Source organism: Crassostrea angulata, chromosome 2 (genome assembly GCF_025612915.1).
Source record: "Crassostrea angulata isolate pt1a10 chromosome 2, ASM2561291v2, whole genome shotgun sequence".
Taxonomy (NCBI): Eukaryota; Metazoa; Mollusca; class Bivalvia; order Ostreida; family Ostreidae; genus Magallana; species Magallana angulata.
The window spans coordinates 38,070,165-38,088,660 of NC_069112.1; the positions used below are offsets into that span (position 1 = coordinate 38,070,165).

Genomic DNA, 18,496 nt, shown 5'->3' on the forward strand with positions numbered 1-18,496 from the left:
TATATATTTTGATATCAACAGAGTCCTACAAATTCGGATGTTTTAAATATTAAAGAATAATGTACGTGTAACTTAATACAATATTTTATTTAGCACTCAAACCATGAGGAAAATAGACAAAAGGATGTCTCTAAATGCAGTACACCCATGCAAATTTGGGTCCCTCTAACAACAGAATGCAAATAAATCAGCAATTTTAATGTCTGTGCAATTTCAAGAGCAAGTCCTTAGGCATCATTTTATAGTAATTTCAGGGTACATTCGCCAGCTTTTTAAAGAGCTATATTTTCTTTTTTATTGGATCATGCAAGAGTTACTCAAACCAACCAGATAGCTGGCTTTCTAGCTCCCTTAAATTAATCCAGTTCGGTTTACGTAGAGTGGAGTGGATCAGAAACAATTCACTTGCGAAGATGATTTGGTATCCGCTGTTGCATTTTGTTCATATTAGTTTGTTTGTTTGTTGTTTTGTTTAGGTTTTTTTTTTAAATTGTTTTTTTTTCCTTTTGTTTTGGTTTCTTTAGTTTTTTGTTTGTTTGTTTGTTTGTTTTTATTGTTTAACAAGGACTAGATAAATACTTTGTTATTGTTTATTAATGCATTTTTGTACGTTAATTTATGATTTTCCTTTGTATGTCTGCAGAGTCAAATTCTTCCAGATTTGATGTAATCGAGTCATCAGAGGAATTTCAAAAAATCAACACTGGAAAATCTGAAATAAATGAGGCAATGCTTAATTTGTCCGTCTTTGAGGAAGTAATCGAAGGTATAACACTGATGATGTCTGTCCATGAGACGGGAAATGAAGACAAAATGTCTGACATGGAGGAAACAAATACGGACTTGATGTCCGTTTCTGATAAAGAGTATGCTATTCTAATGTCAATGCCAGTAGTAAAGAATAAAGTTAAGAAGATACATTGCTCTGACATTGAGCTATACCGAACAGTGGAAAATTTTTATGGTAGTTACCATATATCCTGTCTGACAACAGACAATATTTGTATCAATGAAGGAAAAGATATCATTCATATAAACAAAACAGGTGACACTTATTTATTCCAGCATTATTTACCTGAATTCGCTTTCAACGGTTTGCATACAATGGACAAGGAGAACGAATTAATATACATCAATAGTGATTACGACATATACAGATTGTCTTTAGAAACGGAAACAAAAATCCCGTTATTACAGACCAATAGTAGTACATGGAAACCTCATTGTGTGTACTGTTCGCCTTTTTCTATGGATCTACTCGTCGGAATGTTTAGAAAAGATCTGAAAATAGGTATAGTTACCCGGTATAGCAATTCCGGAAAACTGAAACAATCAATAATCTGCGACAAGTTTGGGCAGGAGTTGTATAACGAGCCTCGTTATATAACTGAAAATAACAATGGAGACGTGGTAGTGTCCGACTCAGACTGGGAGACAGGTGCTGTAGTTGTTACAGACCGTGGGGGTCAACATCGTTTTACCTACACAGGAGATCCCTCTGGATCAGGACTATTACCACGTGGAATTTGCACGGATGGATTGTCACACATCATAGTGTGTGATAGTTCATCGAAAAAAATACATGTTATCGATGAAGATGGACGTTTCCTTTCATACATATTTATTAACTCAAAACTTATGTCAGAAGCGTCCTGTTTGAGTTATGCTTTTCCCGATGACCTTTTCTTGGTTGGATCATATTACGGCAACAAGATAGGTGTCTGTAAATATGTAGCTGAAAAAATTGAAGCTAACACTGGTAAGTACTATCTTAAGATACAGTTTATCTAACGGCATAAAGTTATTCATTTAAAAAAAAAATCTTCTAAAGTTTTAAGTTAACCGTGCCTAAAATGTTCTTCTATATCATTTATAAGGAGTATATTGAAATCACTAGCATGTCGTATTATTTCATGTGATATAATTGGGATGCTCATTGCACAATTATTATAATTCGTAAAATATCAGCTATTACGACATGCCTTAATTGGAATACTGACTTGTCACTTTTAGAATTATTTCCAGAATATACTTTCAAAGATTTATATAGATGCTAAATAGTTTATAACATGTAATGAATTGATATTTTTTGGTAGTTAGTAGGAATATTGATACAATTCTAGACCATATACAATATATATGAACTAGTAATTTTGTTAATAGTATAGTAATCATTTTTAATTATAATTTTTGATTTTGATTAATAGATCATTTTGTTATGGATTCTATTTACAGACAAAACTGAATGTCGATTTTTTCTCTACGGTAATACCCCGTGCATTTGAGATAAAGGATAACAGCATGAGCAGGATTTGGACATCTTATCTCTGTTCAGCGACTTAATGATTTTGAACTGTTTGTAAATATAATTCACTTGTAATGTTTTTAAAAATGTGTGTGTGTTCGTGTGGCGTGCGTGCGTGCGTTTACCATGCCAACAAAAACTGCTTCCATTATTAATTGGATATGTTACAGTTTACCAGTTTCTGTATATAAAGTAAAAATGATATTGGCATTAAAATATTGTTTTCAATTTTAATGATAACAATTGAAAAAAACGTCGGACAGGAAAACAATTGTAGTATCATACCTAGAATAAGTGTATCCTTAAATGAAGGAAAGTACACATCTTAAATCACCAGCAAACCAATAACATGAATAAACACATTTTTTAAAGATTGTGACTTATTGATGCAATGTTTTCAAACTTATTTAAAGGGAAAGGAAAGTCATAAAACGTTTTTATTAGAATTATACATAATTATACAGTCCGTAAAAAGATCTACTTTCCAATTTTTTCTGATTTCACCGTATGCTGACGGTGAGCTCATCGTGCATTTAATTTCGCTCTGCGCTCCGTTCGCGGTCATCGTTCACAATGCGCTCACTGTGCGTTTACAAAACATTCACCTTGTGCATACCATTCAATCAGCTGTCACTTATTGTTCAGTCCTTCTTCATTCATTTCATTTATTGATTTGGAATTCTAAAGTGAAACGATCGGTCTTTGAGGAAATGAGGAAAGAACGCGTAAAGGTAGAATTAAATTTACATTTCACATCAGACACATCATTTTTATTCAATTTAATTCGTACGATTAAAAGTTCACATTCTTGATTAAATCCGTAAATACAAATAAAACATGGTTTTGGATTTGTTATGACTTTCACAGTACCGTTGTATGCTTATTTAACGGTATTAGTTAACAGTAAATGACTAGGCGCTGTACTTCTCGAAAAATGAAAATTTAACATCAACATCTACACGTTGTGCCCAGTTCTTGTAGCAGGAAATGAGTAAAATGGTAAAATAACGTATATATTTAATACAATGCACATCATTGGAACTTTTTATATGTACGATGCTAATGTCCAGGAGGTCAGTCAGTACAGTTTGTGTGTCATATTTTAGACGATATTACAACAAGCTACAATTTTTACCTCGGCTGATAACAATACATATATGTAGTTTTTTTTGTTTTTTTTTTTTTTTTTTTTTGGGGGGGGGGTTTCCTGATGAACGACGATATACAAAGTAAGAATAACTCTCTAGCCACTCCGAATAAATCGTTCATATCATCCACCGTTCACTTTGCGCTCTGCGTTCGCTCACGGTCCAAAGTTCACAAGTACTCACACAATTCCGTTCAGTGTGCGTTCATTGTTCTTTCAGAGTGCGCTTATCGTTCACTCGCCATTAAATTGGAAAAGTAGAATGTTTCAGGGACTGCACCGGTTTGTTATACTGTTTTGACGATGAAGTACATAAGTAAACTCTTATGTTTGTTTGAAGTTAAATAAATCGCTATTTACTGGAGGCTATCATGTAGAACTCTTTTGTATTGAAAACCAAACAAATCAATAATGTCCAGTTTACATATGCATACAACGTACAAGGTGCTTTGAAATAAACGTTGGGTTATACCTTTCTGTTTCTTATGTAATCACCTAAATACAGATTAATGATAATGTTAATGTCCACATGTCAATCTAAAGAATAATATATATGAACATGTATCAACTGTACCTTTCTAATGAAGAAATTGCAGCCGTTTTTTATCTGTTATAATATCGATTCATTAAATTTCGTTTTTATATGTTGTTGGTTTAAAGAAAACAATGCTACGATACTGCAAACTACAACTAATAGTTTAAGGATATTTATTCAACATGTTTGGTTTCAATATTCAATGTTGAGATACGACCCTCGTGTACATTTTGAACTCAAGTCCATGTCTTCATAACATTTTATTCCAATTGTAAGGCTGATTAAAAAAAAAGTTTACATTATACAATATCAATCAAAGACTGTATAAAACATTTCTTTTTAGTTTTAACAATGTCTTAAAAACATTATGAAAAATGTTGTGATTATAAACATTGAAATATTATTGCCAAATAATATGTTTTAATTCATCATTGTATCGCTAATTCTATTTTTAGAAATTCTAATTTAAGTTCCGTTTTTTTATGGTTATTTTTTGCTAATTCGTCCATCCTGTACCTATTTATAAATGCATGTGTTTGTACCTTGTCATTAGCCAATGAGATGAGAGTATTTTGATCACGTGGATATCACTTTTGTTTTTACTCAAGTGTGACAAGGACGTGTTTTCGTAAACTAAGATATAGATCGCTTTGTAAAGTTAAAACCACCACCACCCCCCTCTAACAGTCCAAATAATTTTAAACTTTAAAAAAGTCATAATAGTCTGTGACAATATCAAAAAATTCATCATAGTCTGTGCCAATATCAGAAATCTATGCTAATGTTTATATTGTGTGCATCATGGTTTTTATGCAGAACTTTGGCAGAATTTTGTATATGCCACCTTAATATTTTACATGTTATATTAAGGGAGCTCACCCTGCCATTGTTGGTTACTATTTTTTGTTTTATATTTACATGGTGATATTAACATTTGTTCATGTTTTTTAACTAATAAGGAAGACCCCTGTTACATAATTCATTTTAATACGTTTAAGTATTGACTTTGTCAGGGATATCCCTGTTTGTGATGTGGTTTATTTGTACAAGTTTTTGATTCGCCATTAATAAATGACATTATTTCCTCTCTGACTATTTAGTTGTTTTGTTAGGTAAAAATTAACAAGCTGCAGTTCATAGATGGAACGAAATATTTTAGTTTATTAATGGAATAGGCTTTATTGGTAATTGTTAAGATCAATGTATGGGCATAAAAACATTTCTTAATTTTTTTTATTAAAATGTGTAAATTGTGATTTTTATAACACTGTCAAAAAGAAATGTCTGACAAATATGTCTTTTATTGTATTATTATTTTAAATGTAGATTTCTTTAGAACGTTCCTTATCGGCAGAACACTGCTTATCATACAACACAGGAGGCCAATTGGCCTTAACGGTCACCTGAGTAGCATATATCCCATACACAAACTTCTCATGGAGTCTCATATATGCATCTAATTAATTAGGTTTCATACTGGAGTAGAACAATTTTAAATGTGTAATGACGACCACATTTAATTCAAAAAGAACTGTGAAACCTATAATTTTGGTGAAAAACTAAAAGATCTGGTCTACAAAACAATGAATTCAGTTTTCCTTTCAAGTGTGTGGGAGTAAAGAAGATAATTTTTAACGTTATATGCATTAACATCTATACATCCATTTTGGCCCTGCCCTAGAGTCAAAACCCATACATCAGGGGACATGAATATTAAAATTTCAGTAGAGGACTTTCTGGTAAACATAAATATTAGTCGTTTTTTTTTAAACAGATGTGTGAGAATAGAGAAGAAGATTTTTAAACATTATATGCATTAACACTTTATTGCCATATTGCCCCCCCCCCCTCATGTCCTTAACCCCTGACCCAGGGGTCATGAATTTCACAATTTAGGTAAAAGAGATTGTGGATATCATAACCATGTATTCAGTTTTTTGCCCACATGTGTGGGAGTAGAGAAGAAGATTTTTTAAATTGTAAAACATTTTTACTATATGGCCATATTGGCCCCACCCTAGAGCCTGAACACCTAACAAAGGGGTCATGAATTTCACAATTTTAAAGGAGGGCCTCATGGACATCATAACCATGCATTTAGTTTTTAACAAATATATATGGGAGTAGAGAAGGAGATTTTCTAAGATTTAATACATTTTTACTATTTGGTCATATTGGCCCCAATCTAGAGCCTGAACCCCTGACCCAGGGGTCATGAATTTAACAATTTAGGTTGAAGGCTTCATGGACATCATAATCGTGCATTTAGTTTTTAACAAATGTATCTGGTAGTAGAGTGGAAGACTTTCTAAGACTTAATACATTTTTACTATTTGGTCATATTGGCCCCACCCTAGAGTCTGAACCCCTGACCCAGGGGTCATGAATTTCACAATTTAGGTAGAGGGCTTCATGGACATCATAATCATGCATTTAGTTTTTAACAAATATATATGGTAGTAGAGAAGAAGAATTTCTAAGATTTAATACATTTTTACTATATGGCCATATTGTCCCACCCTAGAGCCTGAACCCCTGACCCAGGGGCCATAAATTTCACAATTTTGGTAATCAGTTTTTTCCTCACACGTGTGGGAGTAGAGAAGAAGATTTTTGAAAATTTGGCTTTTTTGCATATTTTGCCCCGCCCGTGGCACCCCAGGGGTGGTAGAGCCATAAATTTCACAATTTAGATTTTTCTTACTATAGAGATGCTTCACACCAAAAATGGTAATGATTGGCCTGGTAGTTTTCAAGAAGAAGTTAAAAATGTAAAATTGTTAACGCACGACGCACAACGCACGACGACGGACGAAGACCAATTGCAATAGGTCACCTGAGTGACCCAGGTGACCTAAAAAGTGGGATAAATGTTTTTAAAGGGTAACATCTACTCCTTATATCCTAAATGCCTATAAATTTTCACGAATTTCATTATATCTGTTTCGGATTACTTGGGCTTACATTTTTTTAATGTAACCAATTTTTGGTCAACATTTCTATATTAACAGGACTGAATTATGCTTTTACATACATCTGTATGTTATGTTTTAATGTTTATAGGTCAGCATAAATTGGCTTTAAGCAAAGCACCATAATGACCGCCATTTTATATGAATTCTCTCCATACATCAAGGTCAATTTGAACACAATGAAATATTTAAATGTTCAATATAATATAATACAACACAGAATAAGAAATGAGACAGATTAAAAAAAAGATGAAAGAAAAATAAATAACAATTTGTTACCGGTTTGAAAAGAAAAGATAAGACTAAATTCTGTTTTCATAAATAGTTATAAAATAATTTTGTTGCTGCAATAAAAGAATCTACTGCTTTTAATATTTGAACATTGATATCAAGTTATACAATTTTACTTTAAGATAATTAAAACAAGATAATTAGAATATCTATCTCGGTGTACTGAAGAAAAAAACCCCCTAAAAATGAAATACAATTAATATGAGGAGCATTAAACCTAAACAGTACAAAATATTAGCTTTTGGCCAATTATTTTTTTTATAAAATATATCAGTCCAAACTTTTATAATCTTATTTTGATATACCAATTTTTGATTCAATTCAACAATAAAAATAATAAATGGTGTTAACACTAAAACATTTTAAGTACGTATTGACCTTCTTCTGCTTGCATGACATTTATTTGATATCAATAATCAATATTTGAGATTAGTGTCTTAAAAATTTTCCAAGCATCTTTCAGTACTTTTGAATTGCGTACTTTAAATATCATTACAGAATAAAAAAGATAAACCATCAAAAATCGTCTATAATTATGCTGACTAACAAATTAATAACTATTCTATACTAAAAATATCGAATGTTTTATGCAAGATCTAGGGTGTATATGTATAACAATACGTATTTACTTTAAAGCTGCTTGGTCCGATTTTATATCAAATTTTATGCACGCTTTTAAACGATGGCTATGCTTAGTATATGTATAATAATAGACATTGCAGTAGTTTTACCCGTCAATTATGCCAAATTTCAATGAAGAAAAATACGTACAAAATTTGCTAACAAAACAAACGACATTAAAAGGTACCGCGTTATTTCGCCTCATGTTAAATTTCACCCCTGACGACGAAGCGGGAATGGTTGTATTACGAATTTGACATCGCTTTAAATAAAGGTCGAAATGATCAAACAAATTACAAATAAACATGTGTACGTTCTGTTAGCCAATATTTATAAAGTCTGCTTTCTTTACAATCGATGCATAGCATGCGGGTTGAATAACCCCAATCATTCGGGGGGCGAAACCATTCAGTTTCCTTTTCTAAACATTCCCGTGATGCATTTTGGTTTGTTTTTTCGTTTGCCCAAAGAGAAATTATTTTTATTTACTTTGAATATTTCTAACTTTGAAAGGAGACTGATTCTGCTGGTGTAAATAGGAGAAAGTCCATAACTTTCTAAGATATATGATTTGTATGAAAAAAATTTTGATACTGTAATTACAAAAAAATCGGACCAAGCAGCTTTAAAAACCACTGCAACGTTATGCATTATTAAAGCTGCGTTGTTGCATTATTTAAAGACGTAGAGAAATCAAAGTGTTTTTTTTTCTCTCTGTTTTCATTTTATTTCGGCAAAGTATAAACGACCCTTTATGTACTTTGTAGCGTATACGTTGACCTCATATTCAGTGTACTGGGACTTGCCTGATAACAGGATGTTATATAATGTAAGCTTTATATATATAAATATATATGTAAAGACTACACAGAGAAACTGTTAGGTTCTCTTCAACCATGTCACGTGACATATATGTTAACTTTAAACCGGATGGAGATAAAAATAATGCTTAAAAAAGATACTAACCCCACTATCATCACCCACAAGACTCCTCTCCCATTAGCAGTACGCAATCTAATGTCTGAGTATTAACTTTAAATTAATGCACTTCTCTATAAAGATTCTCATTGAGAATTAAATTGAATGGCAAGAAAATTTTGATGACGTTGGATCCTGGTCATACAAATCGAAGAAAATAGTTTTAGCATAGTTAATCAGTGAGTAGAATATTCATTTATTTTCTAACACTTTGTTTAAATACAGTTGATGTTCAGTGTGTATTTTTTTTTTTGGGTCGGACGTTAAAGAGATGAAATGTTATTTTGTTTACATTAGAATATACTTTGCGTTTATGATATCACTGTTTTTCAATATTAATTTACAGACAGCATAGGAACCTCATATACTGATACTAGCAGTATTGCAGGAAAAGTTTGATATTCATTTTCGTAAAACTGTGTATCAGGAAAAAACGCAGTACAATGGCGAATACGTATGTTGTTATTGCTGCATCCGTTTTGTTCTGCATTGGATTAATTGGAAATTCTATCACCGTCTGTTTTGTTGCTGTATCCAAACGGCTGCACACTCCAACATACGTCCTGATTGGATGCCTAGCAGTGTCTGACGTACTCGTCTCCGTGACGCGATATGTTCAGATATTTGAAAAATCTTTTTTTAAAGAATATACACAAATATATATATATTGGACATTTAGCTTTTTGTTTCTTCATTCGGCATTTTTCCATATGGTGTTAGTGTCATATGTACGTTTTGTTTTCATTACAAATCCTCTTCGCAGTTTGATACTGACTTGTAAAAAAATTCTGTGGATGTCTTTTGCCATTTGGATAAGCTCTATTGTCGTTTCCATCGGATACGGAACATTTAAAGTGCTAAAAATAATGAACATAAAATCTTTCAAAAGTGCAGATTTTGCTGAGGTTGGGTTTGGCTTGTATATTTGTGGATTGCCATTTATTATTGTAGTTTTCAATGTTCGAAAGCTGTATTATTTGTATAACCAAACAGCTTCTGTTCTATGGGCCAGAATAGCAAACTCAATGTCGTTGTTGTTTTGCATTATCATTGTGATTTATCTCCTTAGCACAATCTATCCTTTAATTTACACAATAAACTATGCATTGTTAAACAGTTCCTTTCTAGATAGTAGCTTAGACTTAGTTCATGATATGTTTTCTTTTTCGTTGCTTGTCAATACTTATGTGAATCCTTTGATATATTTCATGTTTTCACCCCCTATTTAAAGATTTTTTTTCATTTTATGATGGAAATCACAATGACCAGAGAGAAGTGACGTCAGATGGTTAAGGGAAAAAAAGTTCACCAATTTAAAATCTTTTTCGTTCTACAGAAAGTCGGTGATATTTTAAATTTTAATAATGGGATCTGCCGATTTTAAAGGCTAAGGTATGTAGCTCCATGTCTGCAAAGGTTTTTTATGAAGGACACAGACGCTACTTTTGTTTCTTGTTAAAAAGTTGCGATTTACAACGCACTCATATTTGCGCTAATTTTTGACTGATTAAGCTTATTTCCACACGAAAATTGCAACGTTTTAACCCGAATTTTAGCTCCAAGGTCATCTATTATCCATTTTTAGACTGCAAGCTACAGACCTACAGCTAGACATTTTACAGACTTAACAATATTGCACAATATATATTTTGTTATTCATAATTTATTTTACATTCATTTAAACTTAAGCTTGTGAAAGAGGAATAATGATGGAGTTTGATTGCGGTTTTTTAAAACCGCAATGTATTATTATGTGTAGTTGTAAGTAAAATCACATGTGTTTAAGGGTTTTTTGTTCTATGTCAGTTACGTTTTATTTGTCATTTTAACATTGTAAAGTTTATAAACGAATATCTTTTTTTCTTATTTCGATAATGGTCAGCTATTGTTGTTACATGTATAACATTATATATCAGTGTTTGATAAACCCATTGTCATTTAGTTAACAGAGAACACAGAAAGACGAACATTTTTAAAACGAGGATATAAGTAATTTGCACTTAAACTTGTAAAATCGATTTTTGGTCTTATATGAAAAAAAAAATAATAAAAAAATACAACATCCTTAACTGGTTTCTAACCTGCAATCTTTGGATTTGCTTATCCATTACGCTGTCCGTTCGCTACTTTAACTAGTATGCGCTCGAAATTCTATAAACTATGGGCACTATTTGTGAAACTATACCGGACTGCAACTGACTTGTGTATACTGAGGTCTATAATAGAATTTATAGCACGGTCATGTGACATCAATCGACCAATCATATGCTTGGGAAAAATAAGATATTATATATATATATATATATATATATATATATATATATATATATATATATATATATATATATATATATATATAAATTTTAGGTTTTAATGTTAAATGTCTGACTTTTATTAATAATGCTACTTACATTGGATATAACTGTGAAGCTTGTTAATGTATCTTAATTTATATTTAATTCAACGTTTTTTAAATAACCTTGATCAGTACGTATTACTTTTATTTCTCTTTAATTACTGTGCTGTCAATAAAAAACATTTAGGTTTATTTTGTTTTCTTCTTAAGGTAACTCCATACTCGTTAAAATTCTCTGATGAAGTTGAAAACAGAAATAATTTCAATTTAATATACGTAAATTTCATCAATTATAACCAAACAAAAAAAAATACACGTCATCACACCTTTTGAGATGTCAGATAAACATGAACTAAAGCATAATTTAGCATCAGAAAACCATACTTTTTTTTGCTAAAAGTGAAATATTTGTACACTTCTTTGGCATGGTAAAAGGACAAATCCTATTGATTTTTACGTCAATTGATTCAATACTTTTTAAATTATCGTAAAAAAGCGAAGTTAAAACATGAATTTTATGTACGACTTGACAAAAGACATTATTGGTAATCTTATGTTCGATTTATGTAAGTTTGGTTTTTTTTTGGTTACCTTTACTAGGTTAAAAACCTAAAAATATCAAATTGTTGATTTGAACTTCATACGGTAGCGATTTACTTACCTGCCAGTTCTCCCTATTGTTGTATTGTAAAGCTGAATGTGAACATGTTTGTATAAACCCTGTTGCTTTCAGGTAGTGCAATAAGTCCTGACTGATTTGTGCATTTGGAGAAACAGATAATTTGCATAAACAACAAAATATTCATCTAAAAATAAAAAGTAAATTACCGATCATATCAAACCTTACAGAAAGCGAACCCAAACCAAACCCTGGTCTGCTTTCTCTATCCGCTCAGGTTCTGCCTCTGGTCTGCTTTGGAGGACCCGGAGCTGACCTCAGGCTGACCCAGGGCGTACAGAGAAAGCAGACCCCGGTTTGAGAAGCAGACCCTCAAATTGCAATTGAAAAATGACCAAATGTCTGAATTATTTGAAGCAGATCACGACGAAAGCAAAACCGAGATCAGCTTTTCGGTTGTGCGTTGGTGATACACGTAAGTCTTGTCTGTTTGGTGCTGTAAAATTCCGTGTAAATCAATCAAAAATGAATTAAAATTAGTGCATGGGGTTGCATTGAGTGGAGTTTTCTGAATTTTACGTAGACAAATATTTTTTGTGTAAAATATTCATTCCATAATGCATCATTCCCAGAAAAATAAATAAAAATTGGTGCGGAGGATTGCAATGAAATATTATCACTGGATTTTTAAATTAATATTGTTGCGTAAATTATTTATTTCATGATGTATTATTCCAAGTATGAAATAAACATACAGTAAACCAATCTAAATAAATTATAAATTCTTCTGGGGACTGCATTAAGAGAATTCTCTGAAGGATACTTGAACAAATATCATTATGTGTAAAATATTCATATTTATTGCACCATTTCCAGTATAAATTAAATATATAGTAAATCAATCTTACCAGAAACTTCAGGGGAGTGCAATTAAAGAATTCGCTTGATTTAAAGTAAAATACTGTGTTCTCAGTATACAAATCTGTAAATCAATCGAAAAAACCGCATTTCGTGCAAATGACTGTCAATAAAGAAATATCGGAGTTTTAAACTAATTGAAATGCTCCCTTTTTTGTAAAATATTAGTACCACTTATAATTAAAATAATTCTGTAGGTTGATATTTTTGATTTCTTTTTTTTTAATTTGATGGTTCCTAATATAATGAATAAAGGTAGAAACATTATTAATAGCTTCGCGGTTTATAATGCGTAAACTGCCTTAACCCATTTTACAGATTCATACTAGTATAAAAGAATTTTATAAATGTACCTGTAGTTGTTAGTAATTGAAATATTTCAATTATGGAAGGTAAATCGTTATTAGAACCATTTCATGGTTTTGAATTGTACATTTTGTTTAGTTTTTTAGCTCTAAACTTTATCATTATCTGTTAATGCAAATATTTACGAAAACGGTTATTAAAATGTTTACATATAATAATAGTCAAGGTTAACATAATTGAAACTTTAATTAACATCATTTAAACTTTACTTACTTGATTCTGCTTGTAATGCGCTTTCCAACTAGCTAACAAAGTTATTTTATTACGATTTAACTAATCAGAGTTAAATCCATTTATTAAAGGGAAATCCTGCTTAGATTTCATCATATTAACATTTTATTTTATTATCAACTCGTAAATCTAGGCACGTATTTCACGACTATTATTCCCACAATAATCTGCCCCTCCTGGTATTAACCTAACCATCGGCCTTAAATATCGGGCTCTTAGCCAAACCCGTGACGTCATTTTGTACTTGCATTAGTCATCCTTCAAAAAATTCAAGAGGTAAGACGTGTTTTTGTTTCAGATTCTGTCAACCATTTTGTAATGTTTTGGTTATGCCGTCGTTTTGTGTAAATTATTTTGTTACGACGAATTCTTATTACAAATTCTTAATTCTCTCAAACCTTTCAATCGCCGATGACAATTTAAAGCTTGATTTTTTATGCTTCAAAATAAAACGCTGCACATGTAGCAATTGCTCGATCGTGCACGTGTTTTCAAAACATCCGACGATTCTTTGTTTTATCTTACAAATTTGTATGTGTTGATTTATTCTTTTTATTTTTAATGAGTAAACTATGCCAAAAGAGGAAGTCCTGTACCACGTGCAAAGCCGCGCAACCGGAAGCGGGTCGCAACAGACAGCTCTGGCTCTGATGGTCCCCAGCATAGTGCAATCTGGTTGATTTCTCCACCTCACCTAACCTAAATAGGAAAACCATGTCGACCCAAAAGCAACCACCAGCGCTGAACAGGGAGCAGTTGGACGAGGTGACACGGGCAATGATGGCCGCCATGTCTTGTAGGGCAGTTACCTCTCATCCCCAGAATGAGATGACGCAGGATGCATCCACAGAGTATCCAGGTACTGACATTCTACCTACACTAGCCATAAGTAACAATCAAAAGTCACTTGTGCAAATTTACCATAATGACCTTGGGCACAATGTTTCCAATAACCTTAAGCTAAAATAGCTAACGGCGAGTACGTAATGAATCTGATCCTAATGACGATACAAAATACTTCAGTATGCAAGGTGGCAACATTACCTAATCATCCAAATACAAACCAAAGGTTATTACAGATATTCAGGTATGGACTGATGCATTTCTGGTCTATGCCTCTATATATGTCCTATACACCCTGAGTGCAGTACAGCTTTATTAAAATATATGCATACTATCAGGCTAGGGGCTAGTCGTGCAAAAGCTCTCGACTGGAGAGATTATGACATATAATTCCGTTTGAAAAAAAAATGTAATCGAAATATGTCATTTGCTGTTGTTGACCAAGAGTTGTGGCTTTTATATATGTACAGCCCTCTGGCTGTTCAAGGGTCTGTGACACAAAACATCCCCCATAGATGTTATGAATTCAATTATAAAGGTCAAAGCACCAAAAGTGTATGTCAATACAAGCATGAGTGCATTTTGTGTTCTTTAAATCTTCCCTATATCAAATGCAGACGCGGTTCAGGTTCTGATTCAACTTACAGGCCAAACAGCGTTTCAACACCCCGGCGACCTCAGTTACCTAGAATGCAGTCAACCACGTCCACCTATGCTAGACCTGCCCTACCTCAGCGTCCCAGAGCCCCCCAAGCAACCCACCAATTTAGACTTTAGCAGCATTGCTCACTCTCCGGTTAATGTCATAAACTTAAGTAAATATCTCGCTCACTATCCAGATCAACTAGCTGCTTTTGAGTTTTTACAGGGATTTACATATGGGGTTAAGCTTGGTTACCAGGGTCCACGGGTTGCATCAGACGCTAAAAACCATTAAATATTTGTACTGTTTGCAGCGGGAAGCTATGCAGGCCGTCAGCAAGGAACTTATTTTGGGGAGGGTTGCGGGCCCCTTTGTGTTTTCACCACTTCCTAATCTAAGGTTGTCACCGGCATGGTACCTAAAAAAAGGCTCATTTCGACTCAATCACCATCTATCATACCCATATGGATCTAGTGTTAATGACTTTATTGACAAAACTTTATGTTCAATCAAATATTCCTCTTTTGATGAAGCCCTTTGTGTGTTAGCTAATCTTGGTCCCGGGGCACACATAGCTCGCCTTGATATTAAAAGTACCTTTAGATTGCTACCGATTCACAAGTCTGAATTTGAGTTGTTAGATTTTAAGATACAGGACATGATTTTTATTGACAAGTGTTTCCCATTTGGCTGCTCTGTTAGCTGTGTTAAGTTCGAGAAATTTTTAGAATGGGTATTTAGGGACAGATCAAGTTGTGACAACATAGTGTATTATTTGGTTGGTTTTTTACTAGCGGGAAAAGCTGGATCACAGGACTGTGCCTTTCTGATGGGTGTTTTTAGGGAATTTGTGCAGAGTTAGGAGTCCCATTAGCTGAAGACAAAACTCTTGGTCCCGCAGACTGTCTAGTGTATCTTGGCTTAGAAATTAACACAGCTAGTATGACTGTTAAGATCCCCTAGGTAAACTTTAGCAGTTAAAGTTCAAATTGTTGCATATTTTACAAAAACACAAAGTTACTTTACCAGAACTTCAAGAATTAACTAGGTTGCTGAACTTCTGTATTCGTGCTATCCCAGCTGGTAAAGCATCTGTTAGAAGGTTGTATGATGCATCCTGTGGGCTGTCGCGTCCTTATCACAGGCGTAGGTTTACTGAAGAAATGAGAAGGGATATTGACACTTGGTTCATGTTTTTGGAAAATTCCAATGGAGTTACATCATATAGATTGGTCAATTGGTCAAATGATTTTGATCTCCAGTTAGTGTAGTTAATGCTGATTTAGGATACGGGGCGGTTTTTGGTCATCATTGGGCATACTTGGGTTGGCCGGACCTTTGGAAGGCATCAGATATCTTCTCGGACATAACATTTTTGGAGCTAGTTCCTATAACTATGGCTTTTGCAATTTGGGGCAGCAATCTGTCTGGTAAACGGCTAATAATTCTAACCGATAATGAAGCCTTAGTTTCAATTCTCGATTGTAATATCTCAAAGTCAAAAAGAGTTATGTATTTGCTTAGGCAATTAGTTTTGCAAAGTCTGATGCTTAATATTCAGTTCAAAGCTAAGCATATAGCAGGGATATACATTGTTAAAGCAGATTCTCTTTCCCGACAGCAATGGAATCGATTCAAGGCCAGTTTTCCAGGAGCAAACAACCAGCCATTAGCAATTCCTGCATCATTTCTGCACATGATTTACAGCTTAGATCCCAGGAGCTTCTGAGTTATGCTTTGTCAAACAATACATGCAAACTATATGATACTGCAGTAAATGCATTCCATTTGTTTTGTCGAGTCTATCTAAGTCGGACAGTTTGGCCTCCATCTCAGTCAGATTTAGACAAGTTTGTGTCATATCTATCACTGCGGAAATTTTCAGCCAACACAACTAAAACATATATTGCAGGTATTTCTTACCACTGTAAATTACATTGCTTCCCAGACAGGACCAATGGTTTTTTACTTAAAAAAGTTTTGCTGGGACTGAGCCGCAGCAATTCCCACCATGACACTAGAAAACCAATTACCTTGCAGATTTTAACCACCATGGTCCAGACCTTCCCAAGCAACTGCCACTCATATTATGAATCTACACTTTTTACAACTATATTTGTTACAGCATTCTTTGGGTTTTTTCAGAATGGGCGAGTTAGTACAAAACACAAAGCAGGATGTGGGATATGCTATCCAAGTGCTAAATGTGTCATATTCATCACTGGACAACACAATTAAAATTGTACTTCATCACTCAAAGACTGATCAGGCGGGTAGGTAGCTGCTATTCAACTTAAGTCTACACAAGATTGTTTGTCCTGTGTCCTGTATTAGGTTATATTTACAGTTGAGGCCGAAGTGTAGGGGGTCATTGTTTTGTCATATTTCAGAAAGTTCGGTGACTAGATACCAGGTAGTATCAGTTTTCAACGTTACTAGAGAAATTAGGTTTAGACACTAGGTTGTTCAAGACACATTCATTCCGTATTGGTGCAGCATCTAATGCTTGGGCGCCAGGAGCAAGTCAGCAGTATATTGCAATTGAGGGTAGATGGAAATCTTCTTGCTTGCTTAATTATTTAAGACAGTAGCACCTCTCATAAATGTTTAGGTATTGAAGATGACAACCTTCTCGCATGTTTTTATTTACATGTATGTAATTTTTTTAAGATCATACAAGAATCTGGATTGTTGGTTCATCCATCATTAAACATGCTTTTTGTCATGCAAGAAAGTCTTGCCGGGGCACTGATTTACAGCTAAATAGACACCATTGCAGGACAAGTTGGTTCGTTGTGACTTTGTATTTGTTGGCCTCCAATCGTCATGGCTGCTGAAAGAAATCCCACGCAATTCCAACAGTGGGCGGCATTCTGGCTTACCATTCGTGCTATGTCAACAATATTAATTGACAGTTATTTGCATTTGTATATTTATTATGGTCTAGGTGAGCAAGCAGTTGAGCATCTGTTCCCAGGGCTCAAGCTTTTGCTTTGCTTGTTTGTTAGGGATACCCTATAAGGCAAAAATTGATGCCTGGCTCACACATTTATAAGCAGCCATGACCAATCATCGCCAAATAAAACTTAAAATAAAATACTGTGTAGTTGTTTTTCATTGGGCGATTCCCCATACTTGTTTTGTTTTCTGTATTTCATCTTTGATAAATCGTATAAATATAACCAGAAAATGATGCCTTCTTCGTAATCACAGTTTTCTACTAAATTATTTAATGAATTTGTGATCCCCTTTAAGGAATTGTTATAGGGGGTGAAAATAAAAAAAAAAGGTCAATAATTACCTTTAGTCTGTTTATTGTGTTGTATTTTCAAATTCATACAAATAATTTTAGTTCAATTTTGAGAACAGTATTGTATATCTCATGTAAAAATTAACCTATACTAATATCTTTTGTGTTTCACTAGGTTTTACATAGTACTAGTACATGCATGCAATAATTTGTGATTTGAAGTTTTGCGGGGGTTTTTTGGCTTTTAATTTCAATAATATAAAATCCGCTTTTTCTACTCCAGAGAAAAAGAAGTCAACCTAACTAATATAAAAAAAATGACATAAGGTAATAACTAGAGTCGATGCTTGATCAAATAAATACATATACAAAGATGTATTTATTGCCTGACGTCATGACGTCAGGCATAGACGTCATGACG

General features: G+C 33.4%; 2 protein-coding genes and 1 pseudogene across 2 annotated transcripts; all 3 read left to right on the top strand.

Moving 5' to 3' along the window:
- The first annotated feature begins 936 nt into the window (after positions 1-936).
- LOC128170634 (uncharacterized) lies at positions 937-2,402 on the top strand. The gene is made up of 2 exons (XM_052836409.1): positions 937-1,759; positions 2,236-2,402. The coding sequence occupies exons 1-2, from the start codon at positions 1,105-1,107 to the stop codon at positions 2,283-2,285; spliced, it is 705 nt and encodes a 234-aa protein (XP_052692369.1). The 5' UTR covers positions 937-1,104; the 3' UTR covers positions 2,286-2,402.
- Positions 2,403-8,793: 6,391 nt separating this feature from the next.
- Positions 8,794-10,078, top strand: LOC128170633 (olfactory receptor 51T1-like). The gene is made up of 2 exons (XM_052836408.1): positions 8,794-9,028; positions 9,196-10,078. Exon 2 carries the CDS (start codon positions 9,293-9,295, stop codon positions 10,076-10,078), a length of 786 nt encoding a protein of 261 aa, XP_052692368.1. The 5' UTR covers positions 8,794-9,028; positions 9,196-9,292.
- Positions 10,079-13,127: 3,049 nt separating this feature from the next.
- Positions 13,128-17,662, top strand: LOC128174296 (uncharacterized; annotated as a pseudogene).
- Positions 17,663-18,496: the final 834 nt, after the last annotated feature.

Bases quoted from the DNA above. Each gene is read 5' to 3' on its own strand.
- LOC128170634 (XM_052836409.1), top strand. From the start codon at position 1,105: ATGGACAAGGAGAACGAATTAATATACATCAATAGTGATTACGACATA. The intron at 1,760-2,235 runs GTAAGTACTATC...TTCTATTTACAG, and splicing joins AAAAATTGAAGCTAACACTG to ACAAAACTGAATGTCGATTT.
- LOC128170633 (XM_052836408.1), top strand. From the start codon at position 9,293: ATGGCGAATACGTATGTTGTTATTGCTGCATCCGTTTTGTTCTGCATT.